The sequence below is a fragment of the Cololabis saira genome, chromosome 1, assembly GCF_033807715.1.
Source record: "Cololabis saira isolate AMF1-May2022 chromosome 1, fColSai1.1, whole genome shotgun sequence".
Taxonomy (NCBI): domain Eukaryota; kingdom Metazoa; phylum Chordata; class Actinopteri; order Beloniformes; family Belonidae; genus Cololabis; species Cololabis saira.
The window spans coordinates 34,354,453-34,373,549 of record NC_084587.1 but is presented as its reverse complement, the minus strand read 5'-3'; the positions used below and the strand labels follow the sequence as shown (position 1 = coordinate 34,373,549).

Sequence of the window (19,097 nt, the reverse complement as noted above, 5' to 3'; positions counted from 1 at the left end):
ATAGTTAGAAAGTGTCTGTCTATCACATCCTACTTAGTGTATGAAGCCATTGTCTCCATGATTTAATGTTGTGCATAGGGTCAGAAGGATTATGGCCGGTGTCTGCGTCTGTCGCGGTGTTGCGCAACTTCGTCATCCAGCTCTCCAGACTCAGTGAAAGGTGCTGCCCTTCGCTCCAACAGCCGCTACACCAACAGCCAAGGTCGCAGAGCCACTGCTAACAGACAGGTACGCAGCAGTTGCTCTTAAAGGTTTTGCATGCATGCGTCTCGGCCACTTTTGATCGTCCCCAATATTTTCGCTCCAGAGCCGCATCAGAAGGATGTGGAATGACACTGTTCGCAGGCAGACTGAGTCCTCGTTCATTGCTGCAGATGTTAACAACACTCCCACTCTCAACCGAGGTGAAGTTTAATGTTTTGATTATATTTGAAACCACACATTTGCACCTGCTGTGGGTGAAAAATGGTATATTTATGCTACCCGTCTCGCTCTTTCAGCTGCTTTGGGGAACCATTTCCTGACTAACCAGGTGTTGCAGACTCATGCTGCAGCTTCTCCGTATGACACAATGATGACGCAGGGATACAGTCAACCCTTCACCTCCACAGGTACTACTTGTTACAACTGTCTCTTCTTTGCTGAACTTCCTTTTTTATTCTTCTCTACATGCCCCCCCCCCCCCCCCCCCCCACCTATTTTTATCTCTTTCTCTTGTTTTTTTATATGTACTGGTCAAAAAACCCATGCAAAAGTCTTCGGCTAGACTAAACACAATGTATCCACAATATTGGGCAAAATTATTAATTTCAAGATGCATTAATTTGATGAGCAAATACAAATCTAAATTTAAAAAAATGTGAAAACGACAGGGGAAATGCACATTTAAAAAACAAAAAAACAAAGAACACAGCCATTCCTCCATTTTTCATTTTCCAAGTTTTGTTTTGTTTTGTTTTGTGTTTTGTTCTTATTTGCAACAAATTAATGTCATCTGTTGTTACACATCAGTCTTGACATTTCAGGCTTGCAACACATAATATGAAATAAAAGTGTGGTTTCCATTTTGCATTGTTGCCATTTCGCGTCACAACTTTTAAAAGCCGTCCGACATTGAGAAAACAAAACAAAAAAATGTTTTTGTCATTTTATTCCATTATGCACACACAAATCAAGGTGTGCAACAGTATGGGGTCGTCATGGGGTTGCATTTGTTCCTCTCTCTCATTCCTGCATTGTAATGTTTGCAGAATGCAATCTGGTATTGTCTCGTTGAAAAATGCATGAAGGTTCACGGAAAAAATGTCATCTTGAAGACAGAATGTGTTGTTTTAAATTTCAATGCACTCCTGTGCATGAACATTGCCATCTCAGAGGTGTAAATGAGCTTCGACAAGGGTTGCTGATGCAGCCCTACTACACCATCACAGAGCCTGGCTTTTATACTTCCTCTTGTTGGTAACGGACTGGATGGGCTATTTCTTCTTTGATCCGGAGCACATGCTCTCTATTACTTTAAAAGAAAAGTCATTTTAAGACATCTATGCTGCCCCGGAAAGGTCAAAAAATGGCTTGTTGTTTGCAGAGTACAGTTTAATGTAATTTTTCACAAAGGTTACCTATTCTTTTGCCTTGCTTGTATGGTTATGTATATACTATTGATGAATAATGGTTCCCAATGCAGCGGTGTCTGACGAATCAGAGACTCATAAATACTGCTTTTGAACTAATTCATCATTACATTACCTACTTGAAATAACATTGATTATTTTACTTTCACATTCTTACTAGCAATCAATTGCTCCCTTTCCAACTTTTTGGGATATACTGTAAGTCTGACATGCAAATATTGACGTATATTAACAAATTATATGAAGCAGAAGCAGAAGAAAGTAGTTTCACAGTCTGCAGTAGTCAGAAATAGTCATAAAATAGTCAGAGTAATGTGAGAGTATGTCTGCTCTGCCATTAAGCCGTTTATCCTCCTAATCTCTGCTGTCTTCTCCACCTCGCTTAGGCTATGCCGACTTTCCTTCATGACTTGAGCTAGTTTCTCATTTTACTTGTTTCTGTCATTGCATGCAAATCTACTATGCTATCCACAAGTAGCAGTCAATATTGGCTCCTCACTTTCTTTGCATTTCCATTTCTTTACATCTGGGCTGCCTGATCTCACCTTTTTGAGATTGCAGGTGATCTTCTGCATATTTATACCAGAAATCAGCAGCCATAGCGAAAAAATCTGACATGTCTCAGAACACATAAAAGAAAAACCTGAAGGATGTGTTGACAAGGCTGAAAACATTATCCTTGTTTTCTTTATCCGAGAGAGACATTGAATACATCCATTTGAAAAAAGTTATTTAACACCACATGTATTGAAATGACAAGCTTTTATTTAGAAGGGAACTTGACGTTCGCTAAACAGACTCAGTCAGATGTGAACCGCATTGAAATGCACCAACCCAACCAAGTTACAACAGTTACAGTACATATGTTTCTTTAAAAATATTATCAAGGGCCAATCCCAATACACCCTTGTAATCTTCCCTAGGGATTGGGACACCACTTGCTACGTCACTGCGTGGTTTACGTTCGGGTACGTAAGCGACTGCGTAGTTATGTTTGCATATACGTCACACCATATCAGGAAGCCGAGAGCTAAAAGCTGTTTTAATTTCCACTGTAGTGCTGTTAATATGCCACTTTATTAAGTTTTAATATTTTTTCAGGCGTAAAAGTAACCGTTAAGATCCCCAACCTGGGCTCAGTTTATCCAAATAACGCCTGTTGAGAAATTTGCTGTGATGTTTTCGGGTTGAGAAGAGCCGGTCGGGAGCTGATTTATGGTTCCGCGTTAAATCGACACAGAGCCTACGGTGTGCGGTGTACGGTGTACGGTGTACGGTGTACGGTGTACGGTGTACGGTGTACGGCGCGCGTCGCCGTGTAACCTACGCCGTAACCTCTGTGTTGGTGTAACGCGGGACCATAAATCAGCCTTTATTCTGGCGAGATCTTCGCAACAACGGGCAAGTGAGTGATTATGTACATTCACTGAGTGAATATTATGAAAGTAAAATATATATTCCTCGCTAGAAATGTAATCAAAATGCATTTTTATGCAGAAACTAACTCAAAATATTGATTGTATTCACTAAAAATTAGAAATGTCCGCCATGTTTTTTTGTTTGATTCAGTCCGCAAATGATGACGTAAAGCATTCTGGGAAATTTTTCTGGCCCTCTGTCGCGAAGTCAGCATCTGAAGTCCCTAGCTGTGAAGGGGTACATTCATACACACTAGCCCTCGGAAAGTCCACTCCCCCTAGATGAAAAGAGGAATTGGGACACCACTACCCTCACGGGAACGCGCAAAATGTAGGGGTAGGGCTGAAAAGTAGGGCTAGGGGTTGTATTGGGACTGGCCCTAAGTCACCACTTTAGCCAACCCTCATTATTTTGTTTCAGTTTTTAAAAGCCTTCGAAAAATGTGTATTTAATCTTCACATTCTTTTTATGTAAATCTCTCTAAATATGTCTCGGTCTTTTGTGCTTTGGCCTTTTTTCTGACTCTCTGAGCAACCAAAACCTTATGCTTTAAGTACTGCAAGTATTTTGTTGTTAGTTTTAACCTCTGATTCCCAAGCATTTGTCCTTTTTTTCTTTTCTTTTTTGAAACCATGCTGAATGTTTATAATAAAATGTTTCACTGGTCGGTGGTCACATAACAAAGCTTCAGCAATTTCAAGAGTGCATCTCTCTGAAAGTCATTTTCAACTCTTGAATATTCAGCATCACTATTTCTTTGGCAAATTATGCACGAGACAAAGAACCTGTCTACTAATTATCCACACTCTAATCTCTTAACACTCTGAGTATCACCTCAACACAATGAAATCAAACTAGCATTCATGTTTGTAAATGGTTTTGTGTGTTTGAAGTTGTGCATACAAACCGTAATGAGTTCAAAATTCTTACTTGCCTAATATTTGTGTATGCAAGGTACATTATTTGAAGCCACTAATTTATGAGGTAACCATCTATTCTGAAAAGATGTTTTACCTTTCTTACTGATTTGCTGGAAGCAGGTGTTTTGCAAAGCACAAGACTTTTGCACTGTCTTTTTTTTCTGTTTTTGAACAGCATGTCTAGAATTAAATGTTTAAATGTTCAGTGTAAGAAAGATTTTCATTTAGCAGTTTTACTTTGTATTCTTGTCTTTTCTTAATATTTTTTTCTTTACCCTTTCCTTCTCTGTCTCTCTGTCTTAACGTGGACCAGTAGGAACCTTCAGAAACAAGCAGAGTATGAACTCTTCCCTTTTGTGCTCTTATGAATCATTGAGCGCCACTCCCTTGTGCACTGTGGTTTACTTCAGACTGTCTGTGCAGTGATTTGCACACAGTGGCTGTACACAAACCATAAAAGCATTAAGCGCATCTCCCCATGCCGCAACATTTCTAAACATTTCATTCAGGAATATTTATATTCCTAATACCCAAATCCTCCTGGTAAAGCCCCGCCTTCAGCAGGCCCATGAATACCAATATCTGCTCATTCATTCGTACGTTCATTCATGTGTATATGTGAATATACTGTGTATAAATATATATATACTGTATATATTTTTTTTTTTTTTTGGTAATTGCTCTGCCTGTCTGTAACTGGCATCTTCTTATTTCTCCCAACAGAGGGTGGTGTGTTGCAAAGCCAGGAGTCCTGCGGGTTGGACAGTGTGTGTCTTAATGGAGGCTACACGCCCAACACATTCACCCTGCATGGTCTAGGGACCACGCCTGGATCTCGAGCTGGAGTAGTGGGTAGCACTGACCTCCTGAGGGAGGGAGGAGTTGGGATAGGAGGGGACGACATCTCTCCTGGCCTCCTAACACCACATGGAGCCACAGATGCAGGGATGCGCCGCAATCTGTCCGACGCAGCAGCGTTAGAGAAGATGATCATCTCTGAGCTGGTGCAGAGCAACCTGAGGCCGTCCGTTCCCATGCCCGTTCCTCCCGAGCGTTACGGGAGCTTGGCGCGACCGCACCACCACGACAGGCCGGCCCTCTCTCACGCCGCCACCTTAACTCGACACGTACAGCCGCCTCAAGAAGGCTGGGCTGCCAACATACAGCCGAGTGTACGCCACACCGCTCAAGAGGGCTGGGGACACGCGAGGCAGCACACACAAGACACTGAGGTGCATTCCACAACACGCGCGCAAGATCACGCCACCACCACGCCACGCTTGCAAGAAGGCTGGTCGCACGCACGTGTTCCTGGAGATGCTGAGTCGTGTGAGCTGGGGAAAGACGGGGAGCGATCGCAGCTGCAGGGCACTCTGGGCCGCCGCGGGCACCAGGACAGGCAGCAGGCACGGCCCCCCGACATCCAGGCCCGACCCTACTCCACCCTCAGCCGTACGCCGGGCACCCTGTCGCGCCACCGCAGCGCAGTGGAAGCAGGTGCGGGGACGGAGAGGGACAGGGAGAGAGACAGGGACCGTTACCGGGACAGGCCTCTCCCCCCGCCGCCCCCTCCTCCCCCGCAGGAGTCAGAGTCCCTCTACAAAGCTCTGGAAGAACCGCTGCTCATGACGCAGAGGGACCCGAGCGTGGAGGCGTGGAGAGGCGGCCAGGAAAGAGAGAAGGACGAGACGTTTCTGCTCAAAAGAGACGCAATGAATGAAGAATGGAGAGGGGGAGCTGAGAGGGGGAGAGACGAAACTTTTGCCTCACAGCAGCGAGACGGCGACATGGATGACTGGAGGGCCGGCGTGGAGAGAGGGAGGGAAGAGTCCCAAATGCTGGAGAAGAGAGACGGACGGATGGAGGTGTGGCAAGGATCAGAGACGGAGCAGGAGGAAACGTTTATAACTCAGAAGAAGGATTTTGGAATGGATGGATGGAGAGGTGGAGTAGAGAGAGAAAAGGATGAATCTTTGTTTCTGAAGGACAGAGATGGCTGGAGGGCAGAGATTGAACGAGAGAATGAGAAGCAGAAGGAAAGAGTGCTGGATGTGTGGAGAGGAGGGATGGATTTGGACAGGGAGGAATCCTTCTTGTTTGAAAGTAAAGACGGAGGTCTAGATGGGAAGAAAAGAGGAAAAGACAGAGGATCTCTTCGGTATCACGGCGAACGACAGGATTCTGACAGTTTCACTCTGCCTTTGACTCCCGACCTTGACCTGGATCCCGACTCCTCGCCCATTTACGCCCGAGATTCAAACCCCTCCCCGCTCTACCCCGGAGACCGACGCTCGCCGCCGCTCGGCATCTTCCCCAGAAACTCCCCCCCGACAAATATCTTCGCCCCGAGAGAAAACAGCTCGCCTCCCAGCAACCTGTACTCCCGCCACTCCCCGCAGGTGTACAGCCGCAGCAGCTCCCCTCCTCGCTTCTACACCCGCAGCTCCCCGCCGACCCTCTCCTACCCGGACAGCAGCCCCGACGGCCCGGAGGACGTCAGCCCCACCGGGTGTCAGCCCCAGCGGGCCGGTCTGGAACTGCCCTACAGCCTGAGGCGACCCCCGCTGGTGCCCCGGCCCAATCACCTGCAGACCTTCTACCAGCCGCCGCCGCTGGGATCCAACGGAGACACGGGGTACTCGGCAGAGCCCACCTCCGAGGGAGAGGACGGACAGATGCAGCGGGTGACCAGCCTGTGACTAGGGCGGTGGTGATTGGGGCTAAGATACCAGGGAGGAGAACGAAGATGCAGAAACACAAGTCAAATAATGATAATCAAACAAATGGCAACTCCGATTAGGATGGTTAAAAAAAAGGACAACGATAATGGACAACTACGCTAACAATGATGACTAGGGTTGCCACCCGTCCCGTAAAATACGGATTTGTCCTTTATTTGAGAAAAAAATGTTGCGTCCCGTATTGAACTAATACGGGACGCGATTTGTACCGTATTTTCATTAACTTTTACACCATATTCTAGTTGAATTATTGAAATAAATTTACCTTTACACCATATTCTAGTTGAATTATTGAAATAAATTTACTTTTACACCATATTCTAGTTGAATTATTGAAATAAATTTACTTTTACACCATATTCTGGTTGAATTATTGAAATAAATTAACCTTTTACACCATATTCTAGTTGAATTATTGAAATAAATTAACCTTTACACCATATTCTAGTTGAATTATTGAAATAAATTAACTTTTACACCATATTCTAGTTGAATTATTGAAATAAATTAACTTTTACACCATATTCTTCACCTGTAGGCTATATTACATCTGGGCTGATGTGGACATACGTAGCATAGGAGGCTATTTCAGTTGCTAGTATGGCTGTCTGTCTGTACAGTCATGCAAGTTCAATGCTATTAAAGCACTTTAAACTTTAAATCAAAGCATTTTGTTTTTTCATATAAAATAAACACATTTTTATTCAGTTTAGAAGTTTTGGGGCTTTTTTTTGGCTCCTGCGCTGCTGAAATCAGGGCGTCCCTTATTTCTATTTCTGAAAGGTGGCAACCCTAATGATGACAGTAATATTGATGGCTCCTCCCTGCTTCTCTGTCCTGATCACCACGAGACTTCCCCCCGTTTGGTGTTTTGTTACGTTGGTATGACTGTGATCCATTTAGAGCGCTTCCTTCTCCACGTTCTTTGCCTCCTTTGTCTTTCCCAGAACCCTGCTGTGTGTATTCCTATATCATTTGTGCTTATCTTAATTGATCCATCGTCTAAGTTTCTATCGTTCCATCGGCTGGGTGTTGCCCCTCCCTGTAGCAAACAGTGTGTCAAAAAAGCACTCGTGTGTTGCCAAAAAATCCTCTCAAAGAACATGTGCATGACTTTATAGTGGCTTTGCAAAGCTACATACTGTAGGGGGACGTGCTGAAGTGTATATGAAGGAGTGTTTGTATAGCTCGGTGAGGGTGTGTGTGTGTGTGTGGGTGTGTGAGGATGTGTATATACCTGTGTGTATGAGAGAAAGTGTGTATATAAATCATTATTGTATAATTAATGTATTACATTGAAGCATTTTATCAACATCGACCGGAGGGCATCCTACGCGCATCTCCTCCTACTGATTTTGACTCTTGAATCGTCATATTCCACATCAAGACCAAAACTATTGTCCCCCGACCTGCCACTAGCTGTTCGCAGTGGAACTTGTTGCCATGGGATTTGTCATAGCAGCCCGGGACTTGACTGCAGAGCCAGAGATCATATGAATCCTCAGAACTTTTCTGCAACCCCCTGAGTTCCTTGTAAATACTGACCTAAAGTGTTCTGATTGTCTTGTATTGCTATTGAAGTTCAAGTAAACATGTGAAATAAAAATCCACGTCTTTCTGTTTGTGTTCACACAGAGAGATGGAGGCATCGGGAGAAATGAAGTGTATTATTAGTGGAATACGAGACAGAAGAGTATGTATATGTTTATGTGAGAAACAACAGCGGCCAGAATTTTTTACGCATCAATGAATGTGACACTAAAAATAAAGGCATGACATGACATTTGAGACAGAAATATTATTATGAATGGATTTATGTAACACCTACCATAATCAGAAGCTACTTTACTGTTAACCAAAGATAATCCATGTAAACCAGGACATTCAAGCTTTTAAAACGCTTAAAGGGTTTAATCCAGTCTAGCTGTCATCAAATCATTTATCAAAGCCTTAATTAGTATTAGAACTAAGGTAGCGTGAGCTAGTTTAAGGTTAACTTCATCATTTTTAAGTTATTTTAATCAGCCTGATCAGACATTGCTAATCAGCTGGTCATCTATCATTTTGAACGAAACAAAGACACTGATTGACTGTTGTCTTTATGCTCTATGCACAATCCACAACCAGCGCCTGTAATCAGAAACTTGATTTCAAACAGGAAGACATTTCTATGTTCTTTTAAACGAAGCAGACTTTCCCTTTTATTGAAGAAGAGGATTGGAAGAAGATGGGATGGGAACATACATTTCCGTCATGTAAATGGGTGGAGGGGTCGAGTCTATAAATGAAGATAGTCCCAGTTAGACAGCACGTGTACAGTAGATGGGATTTAAATGACCAGAAAAAAGGAACATTCTATCTTTTTTTTATCAAATAATGTTTTTAACATGAAAATAATCAATTAAATAACCTCTCTCCATGAATTCTATTTCAAGGAAATGTCTGCATTGTTAGGTTTTGTTAACAGTAAGAGGTCATTATGAGCATTGTTTGTTTGTTTTTTTTTGTTTTTTTACTGCATTACGTTTCCAAGTGATTCAAACATTTTGCTCATTTGGGATTGATTGAGAAAGAATTATATTAAATCTAACGCGTTCCTGCATAGCACCATCAACTTCTATAATCTCAGTTATAATTATAAAATCACCTTTTCAGCAACATCAATAAAAGTGATGATGTAGAAGCAATAAAAATAAAGATACATTTACAGCGGAGCTGTTTAATTGGACTAAATTAGATTTTTACGGTTGTACCTAATGAAGCGCTCAGTTAGTGGGGAGAATTAGCAACACCCTAACCAGCTATTACATTTTCTCCTTACACAATAAATCACTAGGAACAGCATAACACTCACAGGAACTGCTTGGCTTCATAGTAATGACTTTTGAAATTCTTACGACTCCCACTCCCAATAATTGCCAGTCCCCAATATGTTGCTTTATGGTGCATTTCATTTTATTTCATGTTCATAATCCACCAAAATTCACCGTGTTTCACTGACCCAGCACCAAACAGCAGCAACATTTACCGGCATCCTGAACCGACTGAAGAAGCCAAAAGAGAAACACAGAGGATCAGATCCTCAGGTGGCCACTTGGGGGTAAATTCAGAAGTGAGGACATTTTGCTTAAAGGTGAGATGACTGATGATTTTAAACGTTCAAAATTCATCCCTCAGTTCTGGGGCCATTTCTACATGAAATATTTTGTTTCATTTAAGAAAGTTCAACCTTAGTGATCGAAATAAAACAAATGCTGTCCACTAGGACAAAACTGTTGGGATTTCTTTTCCTTTTTTTTCAGTTTCAGACAGGGAACTTGAACTTAACTAAGGCTGATGTAGCTCATTTTCCTATCTTGAATTATCACATAAGAAGAGAAGTTTCTCTGTCTCAGAAGGTTTAAATTATTTCACTTAGTAAATAGAATAACTGGGAGACTGGACTACAGTATTGTTGAAACCACTCAGACTGGGGTTTTTTTCAAATGTATCTTTCAAATTTTTCTCTGATAGACAGTTGTTTTAAAACAAGACTATTTGAACTGTGTCTAAACAACATTTAAAAACAAGATGTTATAAGACCAAGTTGGTTTTGCACAAAATAAAGTGTCTAAAACAAATCCCTTTTTTTTAATAGATTTTCGTGATTTCGGACCGACCGAATTATATTAAAAAAAAGTAGTAAGACCATAATTTATTTCCATCTTTCAGATTATTTTATTAAGACCTTTTTAGTCATTTAACTAGAATGCACGGCCACGTCGTATCACATGTTATTACAAACGTCAGTTTCTCTCTCACCACTTGTGCTTTCCTTCAACAACATTCAACAAGTTTATGTAAAAAAAAAAAAAGGCTATACATTACATAGCATGTTTATATAAAATATATTATACACTAATCATTGCAGATTGTTATTTAATACTACTAACATAAAAATCAAAAAGTGCTTTTACAGTATAACTGAGTTGTAAAAAAATATGTATGTAATATTTGTATTTACAAGGGATCCGTGGGATGATAGTGGCAGGTGTGTGTTCAGTCTTGTCTCACAGGTGAGGCACGTGTCACACTATGATCAGTCACAAGGGCAAAACACTGGAGTGCTCAGACTGCTTATATTGTATAACACATAACAGAAGCCAAGTTTTCAGTCGCTTATCTCTTTCATTCATTCAGTCCATGCAGACGGCTTTTTTCTCTTTCGGAGTCACAGATAGCATCACAGAAAGCCTCCTCCCCCGCTCTGTTTCATGCTCTATCAAAATACTGAGGTATGTTATTCGATTCCACAGGAAATGGTCTCACATTCTTCAGATCTCTTGCCTGTCCAGACCAGAACTCAGGCAGCAGGTGGACGTGGGTGCATGCAGCGTCCCGCGGGTGGGAGGTCTAGCAGAGGGAATGGTGGGGGGACAAGGGGCTGTCCAGGGTCTCGGTTGGAGACAGGTCTGAGCTGGAGGTTTTGAACATGGACGAGATGTGGAACGCCTGGGGAAAAACGCAAACACGTACACATTTTTTAGGCTTAAGAGGAATGTGAGACGGTGATTGATCCACAAAATCAAGTGATTAAGGCGTACTAACCACCCAGTAAGCGGTGAGGGCCCCCTGGATGTAGCCCGTTAGTACGTCGGACGGGTGGTGCCTGTAGTCTGAGATCCGGGTCAGACCTGTGTAGAAAGCCAGCAGGACCAAGAAAAACTGCAGCACAGGCCTCAGCAGACGGGCCCCATGCCACGTGAAGCGGGCCTGCAGGTAAAACTAGACACAAAAACAATGTTTGTTTTTTTAGTTGTTGTTTTCAGTGTACCGAACTGAATAGAGCTATTGTTGTTGATCAAGATAATGCCCCAAGTTCTCTCTTTTGAGGTTGTTTTTGAGAGAAAGAGAGAGACAGAGAGAGAGAGGGACACAGAGAGAGAGGGACAGAGAGAGAGATATCAAACTGCTTCAATACTTAACACCTTCGAGCACTTCATGTCAGTATTAATTGAATTTGTCAGTGATCTCTCTTGCTTCCCCTCCAGATTCATAATCCTGCTTCAACGGCACTGCAAATACCTACAATGAATGTCACCCAGAGGCATCATACACTAGTTAACGTTCTAATAAAATCATCATGCCATATATGCCTTTTGGCTTGCGCTATTCCCCAGGTCAAGCCTTTATAGCTGTTTATCTCTCCCCTACTGTGTTCTCACTTCAGCCATATCATAATCCATCATGATTGCCCTCTTAGGGGCATTGACAGGAGGTGGAGCAGCGGTCTGCCACTCAGAAGCGTAGTGGACATGTCACATTGCCTCAGTGCATTCATCTGTGTGTGGATGTGTGTAGACTATGAAGCAGCGTGTGCCTAGCAGGTTGTTGTATGTAGTGTAAAAGCACTTTGAGCGGTCAGCAAGATTAGAAAAGTGCCGTTTACAGGTGAAACAGGTCTGATGTTATGGTTGAGGAGTTGCCCAGGAAGAAAACTTGTTTTGCTAAAATCCTGATTTCAAAAGTGCAACATCATCCAAAAGCATCGACATTAGTAAAAATCTAAACCTGCTCTGTGATTTTGGCTCTGCCTCCCTCTAAAAGGATTGCCCAGTGAGGAAGTCAAATGGCACAAAATGTACTTTTCTTCAGACCACGAATGGTCTCTGTGTGAGTAAGCAAGAACAAAAATGAACAAAAGGTCAAAAAGACTGCCTTGCTATTTCATCTTCAACTCACTTCACTACTATTAGTGCGAACGACATGTAAACCCTTTCTCCAGACGCTTCATGAACAAACATAGGGCTCCAAAGCTTACGCACATAAACATGCATACACACACACACTCAGACACTTTTGCACAATGGAGCAGAGTTGTGAGATGGTGAGATGAGGCCACGCTCGTCCCACTGCAAAACAAAGCAGTCTCTGTTTGTCCCATGTCTCCTTTCAGCCCCCCCACACCCCCCTCCCTCACTTTTTACTGCTAACTGGACTGAGGATGAGTCCCTGTTTTGTTCATCCGCTCAGAAAGTTTTACAGTGAGATGGCAATTGGAAAGACAATCCGTTACGTTTGCCAGTGTGTGTGAATCTGTGACGGAGAACATAGACAGAGGTACTCACTGCTAAGTAGAGCATCGTGTACATCGCAAACGAAGCATGTCCGGAGAAGAAAGATTTCCTACAAAAAAAGAGAGAAGCACTCAGATTAACACATGACAGAAGCATATTATTTTTATTTATTTATTTCGATCACGTGCTCAGTATGGTACACTCATTCATAACATGTCGTGTAATCATTTGGATCGAAAAGGAGTAGGCTGAAGCTCTGAGCTTATAAATGCCTACCCTTTAACCTTCACATTATTATTATTTAAACTTTCTATAACAAATGCTTTCTAGCATTTCCACCCAAAAAAGAAGCAAACACGAAAGAAAAATATATATAACAACAAAGAACCAGTAAGAAAAGAAAAAAAAGGAAAAATAAATAGTAAATAGTCCTGATTAAAACAAGGACAAAAAGATCAATAATTATTACGTGCATAATTCCATAATTCTCTCTCTTGCGTCTTATCCTTTAATCTTGTTGGTATTTACTAATCATGATGTGTTTTAAACTATTTTTGAACTGTATGATGTTTTTACTTTGTTTCAGATTATCTGGCAAGCTATTCCACAACTTAACCCCTGTAACTGAAATACACATACTTGGAGGAACAGCCTTATATATAGATAAAAGACTAACATATAAATTAGAAAACACAAATCCAATGGTACGGCCTCTGTTGTAAACATGTACCTGGCCTCTTCCTCTAATCGGTGGTCAGGCTGGAGACAGGTCACTGCTGCAATGTAGGTTCCAGGTGTGCAGTTGAGCGACGCATACGTGACCCCGCACACGGATAGGAAGTGCGGTCGCAGCCGTCCCACGCTGAGTTTGGCCATGTTGGTTAAAGACTGCCCAACGCAGCATCCGAACAGGAAGCAGCCCAGCTCCTTGTACAGACAGGACACGTACAGGTTCCTGACAAAAGCCTTGGAGCTGACGCTTCGGAAGCGCACCCGGAAACACTCCCCGAGGGCAATCTAAAAATACAGTCATAAACAGAGATGGCGTTACATTCAACTCACCCTCCGACTGCAAATTGAGAAAGATTTTACTCACTACTCCAGCGGCGGGTGATGAAGGTGATGAATACTCACTGAGACGCCAGTGATGATGATGCCACCTGCGATGAGTAATTCGTCTGGTATGGCTTCACTGTGTAGATAGGGATAGGTGATGCTGGGGTCCCCACAGATGAAGCCCCTCCTGTAGGGACTCACTGCCTTCAGCTCGCATGCAAAGAATGGAATGGATGCTGCGAGGAGGAGAAGAATCAGAATCAGAATCAGCTTTAATGACAACGTTTGAACATATCAAACAGGGAATTTGACTTCAGTTAACACCGTTGGCACCATGAAACCAAGGAAGATGCAGATTTACTTGTTTAGCTCTGAAAAACTCCCATCTCCAATAACAGCAATCACAATAGTACTTGTCTTGGGAACAATGACCTCTAGTCTAGATGATCCAAAGGCGTGGAAGAATAACTAAAAAGGGCAACTGGAATCTACAATTCCTACTCTGGACAGGACACCTTTCAATGTCAATTTCTTATTTGTTTATTTTGTCACTGCTCAGCTTTGGTCCAGAACGGTCTTGACACCATTTTTTACAAAGTGTCACGCACCAACCTGCACCAGTTTAATTTCAGCAGCGTATGGGGTGGAGGCAGTTATTAAATTTAATTGAGGTTGCACAGAAAACACCGGTTTTGGAAAGGTCTGGAAAGGTTGGCATGAGAAATTGAACCTCTAATGTCGCCTTTGATAGATGAGTGCTTCCTCAGCTGTAGTAAAACCACTGATGTGTAGTATTTGCAGCCTACATATTTTACAAAATAGCAATAAAAGAGGAACGGTGTGAAAGGACCCATTAAATATTGTTTGGAGTTCATGTGAGGATTATTAACTCATGTTTCTTGTGACAGAAACAGAATGCTCAGCAAATATTGCAGTCATTTGGAGCTGCAACACACTCCAGCAGGTCCACTCTCATAAAGGAGACAGTAAGGATAGAAAAACAAGCAGTTAAAGTATCTCAAAGCTAATTTCATCCTGAGAGTGGACGTGTATGTTATTATTTCCCCAACATAGATTTTATTACTTTGAGTTGATGAATGAGGGGGCATGGTTGAGGACAGTTGCCCCTTAGCCAGCCTACTTCAAATGCCCTTGCACACATTCATCAATTTGGTGAATTCATAAACATTAGCATTTAATTTCCCGTGTAGTTATGAGTGCTCATGTTATCATACTGACCAAGGCACTGCCAAGTTACAGTACTGTCTCACAGAGGAGCTGAAAACTACACAGTCGTCTCCTTTTACTTACCGTATTTTCTGGACTATAAGACGCTACTTTTTTCATAGGTTTTCAACCATGCAGCTTATACAAAGGTGCAGCTATTCTGTGGATTTTTCTTCCACCGCTCGGGGCGCTCTAACCAGAATTAGAATCAAAACTAAGACAAAATAAATGCAAAGAAGAATACGCTACTTCTTCTTTAGCAGATAGAAGTAGAAGCAGATTTCAAACAGATAAATAGATAAATAAATACCGGTTATTTTCTCTTGGTTCTGTCCCGTTTTAATCAGCAAAGTTGCTGCCGTGTTAAAAGACACTGTTAGGAAAGGATCTATTTAGGTACAAACATGTACATCATTTACAGTTCAAAATCCTTCTGTACATGTAGTAAAATATCTAATCTAACAACATAAATATCTGCGGCTTGCATATCTTTTTTTTTTTAAATAGAGCGGATGCGGTTTATATGCAGGTGCGGCTTATAGTCCAGAAAATACGGTATATTATCTCTTAAATCCACTTCAAAGAGGTGTTGCTATTGTTTTTGATTGCTTCCCATCTAGTATGTAAAATATGGACAAAGCCAACACAAGTGAGACATGAAGCCAGTGATAAAATATTTTCAAGGTGGAAACATTTCTGGTTACCCCGAAGGAGCTGGCTTAAAAAGATTTTCATTCAAAAACAAGTGGTAAATTGAACTGAAATTGTAAGTCAGTGCACTTTTCCCACAGATTACCATCACATTATTACTGTTTTGCACTAACTCCGATCATTGTGCTATTTAAGTAGGCCTTTAAATAGAAATATTTGGGGTTTTTTTCCCAGCCAGGTTCTTTGTATAAGCATCAAGTCTCAGGAAAATGGGTGTTGACAAAATGACCACACCTAATTTACTGTGTTATGTTGTTGTTGTTTTTTTCCCCCTTTCCTGCATTGGGTTGTCCAAGAAAAAGGTCTACAGAGAGAGAGGGAAAAAAAGAAGGAAAAAGCAAAATAGCCTCAAGACTTTTTGCACACCTCGAACCAAGAACAAGCAAGCAGGCTCCGACACTTTTGACTTAATCAGACGATCAATCAGAAAACAGCTACAGTCCAAAATGGACTATTTCAGACAGTCGTTGATGTGTTTTGTTTGAAACATTAAACCCTGGAATCGTCCTCTGATACACCCCTAAAACAAACATTTGAGCAGATAAATTGTAGTTGCAGCTGGTATGCAAACCAACTAATGTTCAGTACTCAGTACTGTTGTAAACACATCTTGTCCTTGAGTTATCCACACATCCGGAGACTCCAAACATCTCCTTACACACAGCTGAAAGTAATAAGATTGGAACAGAAGTTCCACGCTATTCACATAGGGAATATGACAATAACACATCTGGGATTTGAAAATGAGAGAGAAGCCAAATAAGGAATTTTGTATTTATGTATTTATTTATTTATTTATGTTTTACAGGGAAATAGGAGTGGGATCCCTGTTGTTTCCACAACACAATAATGAGGAACAAGGAATGTGTGGTCACAAAACTCCAGTGGGACAAAAGAGACTCAGCGAAGCATTACCAGAAGGCTCGCATTTCCTGACTGAATACGGGCGAAATCCATAAAGACTGTAAGTAAAAGAGTGTAGTTAGGAAGTTCAAAAAGGAACCAGAGCTGAGAGCCCGTTTGGACTGTTGCATCTGTGTGAGTGCATTTCTGTTGACGGGGAGGGGGGAAGGGGGGTGTTTGTGACTCTTCTCAGCAAAAACAAAGAGTAAATGCTGCAGCAGACCAGAGCCAGAACCAGTCTCACACTGTCTCTGTTTGTCCCTGGATCTTGTCCCCTCCCTATCTCTACCCGCCGTACACAAAGAAGAAAAGCAGCGCTGGAGGACAGATAGTAGGAGAGAAGCAGACTTGTTGCACTGCTCCCTCTGTTCTGAACACATTCAATCTGTTGTTAATACAGGCCACTTCTCCATCCAGCTTTTTCCAATTAGCCAACATTGCATAACCGCCCTCTTTTCTCATAAATGAACCGTCCAGGGGTGGGGAGGGTGGAGGTGTGGGCGGGGGGGGTCAAAAAAATTGAGCAATGGCCAGACACAAAGGCACACAAACGCATAGTACTCGTGGACAGTACATTTATTTATCTGTACCAAAGTGAATTCCCCCTGGCCTGAATCTACCCTGAGAACTGGAGGTTGTCATGGAAACTGTACAAATCCCTGGGCAATGCAAGAACCAGCTGGTGGAGCTCAAGAGTATGCATGAACATTACAATAAATTAAATTAATGCATATACTTTTAGATGGAGAAAGTGAGATTTATTTCTATGTGCCATCTTTCTTTGTTTGGTTTTTTTTTTAATTATTATTCTTAATTTACTTTCATTCCAAGCCTGTTGTTAATATGCTGCTCATGAAGGCTCACACGCCTGATTATCATGTTTCTGGCTCCAGACTGTCTTTATTGACTGAAAAAAAATCAGATGGAGACTTAGCAAAACAGATGTGTGAAGTTAACTCTGAAAATACAGTGGAATAACTAAAGCATGGATGGTGTCAGTAAAATCGAAATGGGTTTTGCTTTTCAGTAAAAACTACAAAAACATCTAGATAGAACATATCTTGTTTTGCTTGAGTACCAATTTAATACTAAAGATGTCAAGTTCATTATCGATAAAGAAAATACGTTAATTATTATAGTTGATAGGAAGAAATCTGAAAATGAGCAGTGTTTGTAAAGTTTAACTCAATGTAGACATCCTCATTGCAAAACATGAACATCGACAGTGCCTATTTAGGTATTCAGAGCACATTTGGGACTTATACTAATTAATCTTTGTTGATTTTTTATTATTTTAGTTAAAATCCACAAACGCATGCTGTCCACCTGAGTGGACATGTTCATAACTTCTTGAAAATTTGCTGTATAAAAACAGAACCAAATCAGTTCTTATTTTTATGTCTAAAAACACATAAAAACACTTAGTAACATTTTTTAACTCAGTATATCATGGGTCATGCATCAAAGGGTTAATAGTAGAAATGTTGTATATAAAGTATTCAACTATACCAAGCAAGAGGCAGAGGAAGTCCAAGCCGACCAGAAGTTTTCTTTTGGATAAAGCCGGTCCACTTATTTCCATAAGTTTCTTCCCAGCGTGGTTCTCCATCCCCATCCCTCTGTCCGCGGCCAGGCTGCTCTTGGTGTCCGCGCTCGGGAGGGAAACGCTCGGAGTCCCAAAAGCATCAAACATGACGACAAGCTTGAAGTTCAGAGCACTAAACGCCGTGGCACGAAAAAAAGCTTGGCAGGGAGCTCCTCGGGTTGCAGAGCTGAAGTGTAATAAATTCCCAAGTTGGCAACGGATTTAAGATGCTGAAGCCAGCGCGCGTTGACGTACGTCTTCGCCGTCAGAGTAAACTCATATTTGCTGTAATCAGAGCAGACTCGTCCCGGCTTGCTGTAGCCCATTCATCATCCTGTAAATATGGGATGTTTGCGAAATAGACAAACTGGGATAAGATCTCTCCCTTTCACTGTCTTCTGGGAACAAGAACTTTCCAGGTCTGGAGCAGGGGGGGTGGAGGAGCCCATGCCTGAAGCCTCGGGCTGCAGGCATGCGTCACAGGGATGATGGCAACAGTCATGGAGCGGGCAAGTATTTCTCCATCACTTTGATCTCTCACCTACATTTCTATATCAAATATAGTCGGAAAGCTTATAAAATTGTGTTGCAACCTAATTTAACAGCCTTACTTACGGAAGAGTAGCCTATTAGGGCCATGGAGTATAGAAAAAATATTTGAGAGGGGAAGTTTTTTTTTTATTGTGCACTTCGAGAAAAAAGTCGAAATGTCGAGAAAAAAGTCGAAATGTCGAGATTAATGTTGAAATACAATTTCAAGAATAAAGTCCAAATTTCGTGAAAAAAGTCCAAATTTAGCATTTTTTCTCAAAATTTCGACTTTTTTCTCGAAATTGTACTTCAATATT

General features: G+C 41.8%; 2 protein-coding genes across 2 annotated transcripts in view; one reads left to right on the top strand and one right to left on the bottom strand.

Moving 5' to 3' along the window:
* LOC133443891 (adhesion G protein-coupled receptor L1-like) overlaps window positions 1-7,154 on the top strand; it is a 41,796-nt gene extending 34,642 nt beyond the window's left edge. Inside the window, exons 22-26 of the mRNA XM_061721213.1 lie at window positions 79-228; window positions 308-404; window positions 501-611; window positions 4,287-4,307; window positions 4,694-7,154. Of these exons, the coding sequence (XP_061577197.1) occupies window positions 79-228; window positions 308-404; window positions 501-611; window positions 4,287-4,307; window positions 4,694-6,669 (2,355 nt within the window). The 3' untranslated portion in view covers window positions 6,670-7,154. The remainder of the gene's footprint in view (window positions 1-78; window positions 229-307; window positions 405-500; window positions 612-4,286; window positions 4,308-4,693) is intronic.
* Window positions 7,155-9,711: 2,557 nt separating this feature from the next.
* LOC133443884 (phospholipid phosphatase 3-like) lies at window positions 9,712-18,666 on the bottom strand. Its single transcript, XM_061721201.1, has 6 exons — window positions 18,174-18,666; window positions 13,902-14,059; window positions 13,498-13,784; window positions 12,819-12,876; window positions 11,299-11,475; window positions 9,712-11,202 (listed from the first exon to the last, which is right to left on the bottom strand). Exons 1-6 carry the CDS (start codon window positions 18,355-18,357, stop codon window positions 11,104-11,106), a joined length of 963 nt encoding a protein of 320 aa, XP_061577185.1. The 5' UTR covers window positions 18,358-18,666; the 3' UTR covers window positions 9,712-11,103.
* Window positions 18,667-19,097: the final 431 nt, after the last annotated feature.

What these genes read in the sequence shown, in the direction of transcription:
- LOC133443884 (XM_061721201.1), bottom strand. Translation starts at nt 18,357, where the DNA reads ATGTTTGATGCTTTTGGGACTCCGAGCGTTTCCCTCCCGAGCGCGGAC. An exon ending in CTTCCTCTGCCTCTTGCTTG is followed by an intron (nt 14,060 to 18,173) that starts GTATAGTTGAAT and finishes TCCTCCTCGCAG; the next exon opens with CATCCATTCCATTCTTTGCA. An exon ending in CGATTAGAGGAAGAGGCCAG is followed by an intron (nt 12,877 to 13,497) that starts GTACATGTTTAC and finishes CTTTTTTTGTAG; the next exon opens with GAAATCTTTCTTCTCCGGAC.